The sequence below is a fragment of the Epinephelus fuscoguttatus genome, linkage group LG10 (assembly GCF_011397635.1).
Source record: "Epinephelus fuscoguttatus linkage group LG10, E.fuscoguttatus.final_Chr_v1".
Taxonomy (NCBI): Eukaryota; Metazoa; Chordata; class Actinopteri; order Perciformes; family Serranidae; genus Epinephelus; species Epinephelus fuscoguttatus.
In genome coordinates this window covers 19,713,761-19,725,185 of record NC_064761.1, presented here as the reverse complement: position 1 = coordinate 19,725,185, position 11,425 = coordinate 19,713,761, and the positions used below count along the sequence as shown (strand labels likewise).

At 41.5% G+C, this 11,425-nt stretch overlaps 1 protein-coding gene across 1 annotated transcript; it reads right to left on the bottom strand.

Annotated features, from left to right (window-relative positions):
- Nucleotides 1–1,488: 1,488 nt before the first annotated feature.
- Nucleotides 1,489–6,084, bottom strand: LOC125896365 (prostaglandin E2 receptor EP4 subtype-like). The gene is made up of 2 exons (XM_049588874.1): nucleotides 3,869–6,084; nucleotides 1,489–2,522 (listed from the first exon to the last, which is right to left on the bottom strand). Exons 1-2 carry the CDS (start codon nucleotides 5,003–5,005, stop codon nucleotides 2,184–2,186), a joined length of 1,476 nt encoding a protein of 491 aa, XP_049444831.1. The 5' UTR covers nucleotides 5,006–6,084; the 3' UTR covers nucleotides 1,489–2,183.
- Between the last annotated feature and the right edge of the window lie 5,341 nt (nucleotides 6,085–11,425).

Here is an 11,425-nt window from a genome sequence, read left to right as displayed (position 1 = left end):
AATTTCCCTCATGATTTTGTTTTCCTGTGTCATGCTGGCTGTTTGTTTCTGCACAGTGAGCAAACTGAGACAAAACTGTTAATTTGGACGCTTTTAACTGGGACGTAAATGTTAATGAACACAGAAAGGGGGGACTTAATTTGTAAAACTCATTATTTTTGTGCGTTTGCATCTCGAGGCAGACTTTTTACTTAAATGATGTTTATAGATTTTTATTTATGGTGTCAAGGTACAAAAATGTGCTGCAGTGCACAGTCTTGTCTGCTTATATGTTTAGTAAATGCTATTTTTAAATGTTGGGGATTTTGGGGGTGGGAGAATAAATGCATTATGGGATACTGAACATAATTGTATGTCTTTATTAATGTGTACGTATTCATGCTTTTAATTAACCCTTGAATCGCGAAAGGACATGGAGGCAAATGTCTTCACCAGGAGTATAAGTTCAATTAATTAACATTTGTAGTCAAGCATCTTAAAGCCAGATTTAAAAAGCCATGTTAATTATAACCTTAAGGTATATTCATGTTGTTCTTGGTAACCAGACTGCTTTTTTGTTTGTATTTAGAGCCCCCTGGTGGCCAAAAATCATTTCACGCAGCATCAATTTCAGCTTCCTTTGATAGTGTGGCTTTTTTGAGGGTCATAAAAGATTTCATATATATTTGTTTATGTTTGTTTTACACATAATCCTGAAGAAATCATGTATCACCTTTATACTGTAGTCTTTATAAACAAGCTGTCGGTGCTTTGCATCAGCCTTGAACAGACATTTTTCATGGCAGACATGTCATAGAAGAGAAGCACAGGTGTATTTAATAATATTAATGATGGTTGCATTCCACTCAGGGGAGCCCTGATATCTGCATGCTGGCTCACTGGAATAGCCCACTGGGACACTTAATGAAACCGAGCCACTGTTAATGTCAGTTTCACCTGTGTTTTTCCTACCATGACAAGTCAAAATGTCTGCTGTGATAAAGCTCCACTGTTCAGGGTAATAAAGTAATCTGCAGAAGGTCCTGGGAGGACATCCTGGAAAAAATGTCCTCCAGATGGAGTTCAGTCGCCTCCTCTCCACTGCTCATGATGCCTGCATGTCTCCTCCCTGCATGGCTGAAACTCTGTGAGCCGGACTCTTCCCTGTTTATAATGTGAACAGGTAAGTTCAGAAAAGACATGGATCAAGTCTAATGATTGGACACTAAATGAGAGTGTGTGACTGACTGCTTACACGCTGCTTTTTTATGTTCGTCAACAGAAACAGACCTGAACAACTAAATGTTGCTGACTCCATGTGCTCCAGGGAAAAGGTTCAGAGATTAATCTTTTCACACCCTGGATCTTAAACGTGAAATACATCTCTAAAGCCGTGACTGGGGTCAAAGTCAACATTTCACCAACTGAGACGCCAGCAGTATTCAAGTTTTATTCAAGACTTAAAGAGCCAAACAGAAAACACAAAGGACAACAAGACTCAAACTAGGATCTTTAATACAAACATGAATCAGTAGTCAGTGCTTCTGAGAGGTTTCCCATGGGCATGGCTGTAACAGAGGGAGGATGGGGGCCCTGAAACCCACCAGTATACACCACGAATAAACATCTCAGACAAATAGTTGTGATGCGTCCTCGCCCAGCGACTCTTCTGATGTTCAGGCACTTTTATTTCTGTTAAAGGAAATAATTACTTGTGACCCTGGATCTTCCAAGATGAAATGAGCTATCTGAAGGAGCTGTGTACTATTGCTGTAGCTTATTTCACATGAACTGGAGGACTGACTGGTGGAGGGAGGAGCTGCGGGTGACGTGATGTGAGAAGGGAGAGGATGAGGAACTTTATATGGGCGTGATGGTAAAGAAGCAGTGAAAGACACAAAATAAAGGCTCTGCCGTCTCTTATTGTTGCATTTCGGCAACAACACCCAAGTTCTTTTTTCTCATCTGTCCTGTCTCTCTGCCGGAGACTCCTACATACTAGATGCAGAGCAGCCGTCCACTTTTATTTAATAAATAATACTGCAGGAGCTCAGAGGGTCCTCCTGTGATTGTCCGGCTGTGGGCCCGCACAATCTTCACAGTCCTGCCGACAACAGCTCTGAGACAATCTCCCTTCGTTGAGCTGCTTGGTGCTTCAGAGAGCAGCAAACATTCATAGACGCCAAACTCGTCTTCAGTCTGTTTTAAGTCTGGAGGACACTCTCTGTGTCATACGCAGTAAATTTGATGGTGGCAGGCAGTTGAGTCATGATGTTTGTGTTGCACATGAGCTGGGTGAGCACGTGATTGTCCCTCATGAGTTCAGGATAAAACAGATTCATTTGTGGTGTAGGAGGTGAACTACTGTTACTGCGAGTGCTGCCGCCTCGCCTGGATAAACTCAGTAACCGCCGAAACAGAGACCTCCTGAGGAGGATGTAGATCCAGGGGTCGAGGATGGGGTTGACAGATGCTATCCGGATAGCAGCCAGGTCAGCTTTGCGGTCATTATTCAGCATGAACCTGTTTGCAAACACACGGACCTTAAAGAGAAAAATAAGACATGGCTCAGATCTTCATACTGTAAATAAGAGTTAATAGTGTCTGCAGATATATACCGGAACATGTTTCATTATTTTCTCCAGTTTCCCAACTCAAATTAAGAATATCATTCCTTAATTCATATGAAAAGTGAACAAGAACTTTATTAACACGGACAGAATGTAGTCCACATCACTGGTTCCCAACCTGTTTGGCTAATGTGCCCTTTAAGACTAACTAGTTTCTATAGGTGATCCCTTGTTGGAGGTTTAAAGGGGGAACTACGGCAATTTCAAAATTCATACATGTTATTCTTGTGGTGTAATATGGTCCAAAAATACTGGCAAACATAAATCTCTCAAATCCAAAAAACTAGAGTGCTAAAACTCAAATTTGTGATGTCTTAGTATAAAGTCTGAAGCTGCTCCACTGACAATGAATTTGGAAAGATGTTAGAGAGAGCAACCCAGGAAATGTTCTGGGTATATGGGTACACTTTTTGTTTCAAAACTGAAAACAGAATGAAAATGAAGGTGGTGCTCCCCTTGAAAGATTTACATTCTTTCTTCTTTTTTGATGTCTGAAAGGACAAAACTATCAAATATTACTGTGAAAAAAATAAGTTATTGGAGAAAAAATAAAATAAAAAAGTGTTTTGTGGGGGAAAATATGTTTTAATTATCTGCCATCCAGTTAATAATTTTGTAACCAGCAGACTACATAAATGTCTTAGCAAATGCCTTTATCATAACAGCAGTGAGAGCATATTAGATGAGTAGTGGATACACATTTACTTACTGTAGGCTTGTCACAATTTTGAGTTACTTCTACTGCACTTGAGTTTTTCCATTTAATGCCAGTTCATACTACTGTTCCACCTCATTTATCTGACAGATACTGTTATGCTGCAGATTATGATTTTGCTTGCAAAACATTTAATCATTATACATAATATGATGCACCCTGGATACAAAAATGAAATTAGCTCCATCTTGACCAGCAACAACATTAAAATGCCGCTTAATGCATCAGTAATAATAATCCTACAGTCATACTTTTATATTTTAAAGTACATTTTGCTGTTCTTCCACGTGTTTGAATGCATGAGCTTTACTTGTATTTGAGTATTTGTACAGGAAGGTGCTGCTACTTTTACTGATAAAATGATCTGAATACTTCCTCCATCACTAAATAATTTATCATGATGTTAAGAAACCTCAGTATATAACATAATCTACATGTTGTTTAATTTCTTGAAGGAAAAACTAAAGCTTCTCTTCAGGTTTTGCTGCTCCATATGCAAAGACGACTGTGTGCAACATCAATCACCAATCCCACACTGACTCACCACCAACGGGGCTGAACAAGCCAGAACCACCGCGGAGGTCATCACCAGCACCGCGATCATCTGCGTCTCTGCAGCCGAGGACAGAGCCCTCCACCTCTCCCGGACGCTGGCTCTGGTGACGGGCCGCTGCACGGTCCTCTGCCGCATCAGCAGCAGCGCGCCGCACACCGCCAGATTCAGCATGATGGTGCCCAGGATGAGCAGCAGGCTGATGGTGCCGTACAGGACGGAGTACGCGTTGGCCACGGGCTCGTGTGTCCTCCAGTCGATGAAGCACCAGGTGCCGGACGACTGCAGCTCGCTCCTGGCCATGCCCATCATCGGGAGGCAGCAGAAGAAGATGTGACTGATGTAAATGAAGAGAAGGAACTTCTGCGCAAAGCGTCGGTCCACCCCCCAGCGCTGGTAGGTGTACGGGCAGCATATAGCCAGGTACCGCTCCGCTGCCATTGCGCATATGATGCTCAGTCCTGTTAACCCGAAAAACAGCAACAAAAAGGCGTGAAACTCGCACACGTGATGGTCCTTCAGCACATTCTGGTCCAGGTAGTTGGCTATGGTGAGCGGACTGGCCAGGCAGGTGCCCAGCAGGTCCGTCACCGCCAGACCGCACACCAGCGTGTAGAAGGCTGAAGATTTCCTCTCCTGTCTCGATACTGAGAGGACGATTATTGCAATTAAATTCCCAATGGCGCCTCCAGCAAACATAAATATCGGTAAAGCCATCGCTGTCTCGACCCTGGGTACTTTCGACTGCTGAACCAGCGTCTCGTTTATGGAAGCAACGTGCGTAAAGTTTGGGCTCTCCATCGCCAAATACATCCACAGGCTGCTGTTTGTTATTGATATTTCCTTTGGTCTGTTGGGGATTTGGGATAGTGTGTCCCTTTTAACCCCCTGCAGCAGAAAGTGAGGAGTCAGCAGGGGTATTTTCTCTGGTAGTACCATCCCCTCTGCTTTCCAGTAATCAGTAATCCAGATGCGGTCAACCAAATGATGCGCACAGCTGTGAAGTGAGAGGCGGGCTGACTCTAAAACAGTAGAACACCCAGCAGCCTGACAGGATGGATGGATGGGCTCATGCCCTGAGAGATGAAGACCCATGTTTTTTTTTTCTTTCTCCACTCCATGTCTCATTTGCTGATGTTTGCGTCATCACAGCCCTTCGTAATGGCTGTGGCAGCCCGACAGGAGGGCAACTTGACTGACCTGTGAGTAAAGAGAAGCGATGATGTATAGAGCCAGAAGACTTTTCTCAGCCAGTATGGACATGAGTCATATTTGGATGCAGAAACTGTGCAACAGTCTGAACTTGAAGCTTTGGCGGTGACTCTTGAAATGATGGGAAACAATCAAATCACAAATAATAAAGTGAAATAGACACAAAATTATGCTAATGATAAAAAGTTTGGAGTTTTTAACTGTTTTTTCTCCTGTTATGTCTGAACAGCTCATTCTCCGGTTCACCAAAATTAAAAATGGAGAAATAAAAACATTTATAATTCTAGCCACAAAGTTTTATTTGCTCAGGTATCATCTCAAAGTGCTGTAAGTGGTGCTGAATGATGCAAGTTGCATTAGAGCTTTGAAAAATTACTTTCAAAACAACCTCCCTCCAGAAAGTTTCCCCCTTACTTTGAATCCACAAAAGCTGCTTTGAGCAGTTGTCATCAAAACAAATTTATACCTATGAAATGATACTGGTTACAGTGGATTCTGTGCATTATTCAGAGTGAGGAGACGCTTTATTTACAGATGCTTTTCGTTTAATGATTTGTTTTCAATGCTGAAAATAAGATGAGCAGAGAAACAAAGTTACATGGTTAAATACCAGTGAAAGAAAATATATTTTTGGGAACTCAGCCTTTAATCGCCTTCTTCCAGCATGCTGTTAAGATGTTGCTGGTCTTGTTTTTCTGTCTTCTGTGTATCTCAAACAGGAAATTATAATCTGATTTGTATTCACACACACATTTCTGTTTGTAAAATAAACAAACAGTCATTTTTCATCATTATCATCTTCATATCTCAACTGCAGGAGAACTTATGTGCCACACTGGACAAGATATTGCTTTCTAGATCAGCTTAAGTTCTACATTTTTTGTTAACCACCAATTATTTGCGTAAACATGTTAGCAATTTATCCATGTACTGTTTAAACACATGGTAGACTTTGTGTTTGAAATGTTGCATTACATTGTTGCAAGTCAATCAACAGTGACATGCTGTTGGTTATCACTGAAACTGGTTTTGCAAATGGTCTACAAATGTGCAATATTTTCCTTTGAAATGTGAGTGAATAAAATGTTGAATAAAACATTTACATAAAATCAGTAAATAGGCTTCAGATCCAGTCCAGATTTTAAATCAAACCCACGTTTTTAAAGTCATGATTACAAATGCATTAGAATTTTTCTGTGTGTGTCTTTTCATCACATTTTTAAATTTTGAACACAGGGTGGAGTGAGTTCTTGTTTTTTGCCCAAACACACTTCAGTGTGTGAACTGCTGCTTTCAAAGGCCTTAAAGTAGTCATGTACTCACAATATATTTACTAATCTTTACCTCCTTCTGCAGCGTTTCTGCTGTTGTTAGTCAAATTTTATTTACTGAAGATCATTTTGGGACAATTTTTGACTTTATTACCAAGACAACTAAGATAGACAGGAGAGCAGGGGTCCGCAGGTCAGTATCGAATCAGGACACAGCTTATATGGGGTGCACAATCTACCAGAGGAGCTAGAGGGCACTCCATCTGTTACTCACAAAGTTTGTGACCTATTATTATTAGCAGTGATACACAAAACCCAATAATGCTGCAAACTTTCCAGTAAATCACTGATTTGTTTCAAGCTCTTGACTGTATCCAAACAAAATCACAGACTTAACAAGGCTGTCAAAAGTAGACCTGAGACAAGCTAACTGCCCACTGTAACAAACACATCCATCAAACTGAGCTATGTGCTTATGAACTGATGAAGTAAATCAAATCAAGAACTGAAGTCTTGAACTCTCTGGAGGGTTTCCTTTTCTTGTGCTGCTTTTTCTGTCTCTGTTTGAAACCTCAGCCCTTGATTGTGGAGAACACGTCATCTGAGGCAGAGCAATTTACCAGAAAAGTCAGGGGCAGATTTCCTATGTAGCATTTCCTAATTAATTCTGTGTGTGAGATGTGGGGAATAGGGAATGTGGCAACAATGTGAGCACTCACACCCCTCACACTGTAATGAATAGACATCAACACATATAAATGCAAAACAAATGAGTTTTAGTCATATCTGCATCAGTCCTCATAATGTTGGTCTCTTTCTAGGAACTTTTTTGTGCATTTTTTACCGATGACATTTGAGTTTCCAGATGTTGGTTTTTGGTCATGTCTTTAACAGTGGGAACTAGAAACTATCTGACAAACAATATTTAGCTACAACAACTGGGAAATCTTTTTTTAGCTGACCAAAGGTTTGGTGTCAGTGGAAATGATCCAGAATATTTAATTAAGCACATAAATATACGGTTGGAAAAAAGTGTTCCAGCTTTGTCCCAAACAGAAATGACTGTAAATGGTTGTGAGGAACAACAGAGGGCTGATGGACATCGAGAACACACATGGGACGTCAGTGCACTTAGCCTGCTCCGACTCTCCAGCCATCGCACATTCATTACAGCGTGACTTATGTTTACAGTGAGGAGCAGCAGCGAGGGTCTCTGTCTGCAGCCGACCTTAAAAGACAAAACACAACACCTCTCTGAGAGGTAAACCACGGCTGCTCATCTCTGCTGCAGACAAAAGGGAGCTGGCAGACTCTAAAAACAACAAACCACTTAAGTGATGCCAAGGCTCGGAAACTCCAACGCCGACTGGAATGTCCTTCAGTTCGCAGTGAATCATGGGACGCACCACTTGTCCCTGCACGGTTTATAGTTCTTGAATGTTGTAAAGGTAATTAATTCATTGCAAATGCACTGAAATGCATTATCTCAGTCTGTGGTCTCCACAGTGGGCTGGAGCTATAAAAGTGTACGTAGATTTTAGTGTATGACTAACACGGGACATATCACTAGATACCCCTAAATGGTCATTATATGGGATTTATTTTTTGTCTGTAAACTCACCTCTACACTCATCTTAACACATGAATCAGCACTTAAAGTCACATGCAAATGGAAAGGACCTCTTGCCCACTATTCTCAGAACAATAAATGCTAAAACACTGACAACATTCTTATTTGATCAGACTGCAACAATCTCATTATCATTAGTGGGTACTTCAGCAGCTCTAAAAACAGGTGTCAGTGTAACCAAATATGCGCTGAGGATTGATGGACTGCGATCAATTGCTAAACACATTAATAATTATTGTCATTATCGCTCAGTCATTTGGTGTCTAAACTGTCAGATAGTGATGAATGCCCAGTCCTCAAGTACTCTACTTAAGTACAGTTTTCAATACACTACTCAAAAAATTAAGGGAACACTTACATCACACATCAGTTCTTGATGAACGAATTATTCAAGTTGAGGATCTTTACTGATGTACACTGTATAAATTGTTTAAAAGAAAATGAACAGTCAGTGGAAACCAAAACCATCCCCTGAGGAATGGATTCAAAATCGCACCAAAAATAAAAGTTAAAAATTGAAATCACAGGCTGATCCAATTTGCGTGAATTTTATCACAGCAACTCATAATGTGACTCAGTAGTGTGTGTGGCACCTGCGTGTCTGTATGCACTCCTAGATGGTGTCCTGGGGGAACTCCTCCCAGACCTGGACCAGGGCATCAGTGAGCTCCCGGACAGTCTGCGGTGGTACTTGGTGGCGTTGGATGTACTGATACATTACGTCCCATAGGTGCTCAATTGCATTTAGGGCAGGGGAACGAGAGGGCCAGTCAATGGCATCAATGTCTTCATCATCCAGAAACTGCCTGCACACTCTGGCCACATGAGGCAAGGCATTGTCCTGCACCAGGAAGAACCCAGGGCCCACTGCTCCAGCATAAGGTCTGACAATCACTCTGAGGATTTCATCCCGGTACCTAAAAGCAACATGGCTGCAACATGGAGGTCTGTGTGACTCTTCAAGGATATGCCTCCCCAGACCATCACTGACCCACCACCAAACTGGCCATGCTAGCTAACGTTACAGGCAGCATAACGTTCCCCACAGCGTCTCCAGACTCTTTCTCGCCTGTCACATGTGCTCAGTGTGAACCTGCTCTCATCTGTGAAGAGAACAGGGTGCCAGTAGCCGACCTGCCAACTCTGGTGTTCTCTGGCAAATGCCAACTGAGCTGCACGGTGCTGGGCTGTGAGCACAGGTCTTCTAAAATTCAACACATCTTTATTCTGACCTTGTCACACGTTTTGCTCATGGACTTTCCACATCCACATATGACGTGCAAGGTCCCCTGATTGCGTTGGCTGTTGACGTTCTGGGATGCTGTGTCAAGTTCTGCCTGTTACATCTATTGTCTCCTTTCAAGATACACTTCTGTTTTTACAGGAAATTTAACGTTTGCATACAGTCTTTTTCATAATAAACGCACTACGTCGGTACAAGACTGCCAATTATGTTTTTTTTTTTCTTCAACAACAAACACACATGGTTGGATTTAGGTAAAAAGAACAGGGTTTGGCTTTATAATCTAACGGGACACAAACACCACTCTCCTGGGTTAAAGTCAGTGTTTGCTGGATCCATCCGTCCATCACAACTCCGGCCCCCCCAACTTGGACTTTTGTCAACTTAACTTTTGTCCTTGTCCCACCGTGTTTCTCCCTGATGCCATCAGGCGCAGTTAAACTATAATGGCAACTGCCTGCGAATCTTGCCTAAGTTAAAGGACGGCTTTTATCGTTGGTTTCTGAATCCGCAGGACACTGCCCAAGCGGCAGATATCAGCAACTTTGGAGTGAGACTTGTGCTCTACATTGTTTTTTTACTTCTGCTGATTGCATTTATACTTCAAAAATCCTAAAAGTGGTGATCATTGAAAAAGATTATCTTGCTCACCAAAACATGTAAATATCATAAACGTTTGTTTGCGACTGAGCTTTTTTTCTGCAATAATCTAAAATTCATTGGAAGCCACAGGGCAATGCCAGCTTCCGGGTTGGCCTTCAAGAGACTGGCCCTCCCCACAGCATTCTATTTGCCAAATACAAACGGCTTTCCATGGAATTTGACTCTTGCCAATAAAGCCCCTTAGAAGATTCCTGCGAGGGCCAAAACAAACAGATAAACAAAAGATGCTAAAGCCCTGCAGTGCAAGAGCTGCTTTTTTTAAAATGAAGGAAGCCAGTAATTACTTCTGCTGAATACCTCCTCAACCGTCCCACGTTTGAGAAAAGTTGTCACGCCACTTTTGTCAAGACCTGACTTTTGTCATGCATGACGTTATTCTTGGATGTACATGCTAAGATAAGGATAAGGATAAGCGTAGCAGCTTAACCCCAAACAGTAAATTTAATGCAACCTGTTTCTGTGTGTAGCAGGCACACTGCTTCTTACTGACTTACTGTATGTCACATTCCTGCACATACAAGGAGGAAAGTGACGCAGTTCATGGTAAAGACAATCAAGCAACATCATCTCCGTCTAATTTCCGGTAACTCCAGTATCCCTGGCTTTAAAAAATATTTCGCTGATGGGATTCATATGTGAAGACCAGAAAGGTGGTGATCTGCCAAAGTCTTGAACTATTTTTGTTTATCGTTTATCGTCATCCATATTGTTGAGATGATCTGTGTGCACTTCCTGAAGATAACCTCTCAGATAACCCTTCATTAAACTTAAAAAGGGTCATACTGGGATTTACTTTAAAGTGAATATCTATTAAAGCAGTTGGAGCTACTCTAAACTTTGCCAGGCACCATGTCCCTCTGGGTTTTTATTCTTCCCTCCCACACATTTTCAGGTGCTTACAGTAGAGGAGCCAAAGCAAAATAATTTCCCCTCTCATGTGTGTTTCTTCATTGTGATATTGCTGATGAATTTTATGTATAACTGCCCGTAGCGCTTAACTTGGCTTCAAAAGATCTGTCATAAACAGCAATGAACTTTTTTTATTATATAGTATTTTAAGCAATGGTAGAGACTTTGTTTAACATTTTAGCATGCTAACATGCTCACAGCGTCAATGCTAACACTCTGATGTGTAGCAGGTGGAATGTTTGCCATGTTCACGACCGTAGTTTTGTGTGTTTGCATGCTAGCAATTAACTGTAAACATAAAGTACAGCTGAAGTTGCTGGGAGTGTCATTAGTTTTGTAGGTATTTGACTCTAAACCAAAGTGCTGGACACATTTAAACTTTGATCTGTTTGACGCTTGATAAAAAAGTGAAGGGATCGCCAAAGTCATTGCAATTCATCCTCAGGGGGACATAAATGTATGTACAAAAGTCTTAGGCGATCCATTCAGTAGTTGTTTAGTCACCAGATTATTTTGAATTTGATAAAAGGTTTACTACGTGATAACACTGAAAGGGACACAGTGTCCTCTTTGTTCTGTTTAAGTTTGCTACTGTAGTGTGAATGTAAACTGTTAATAAA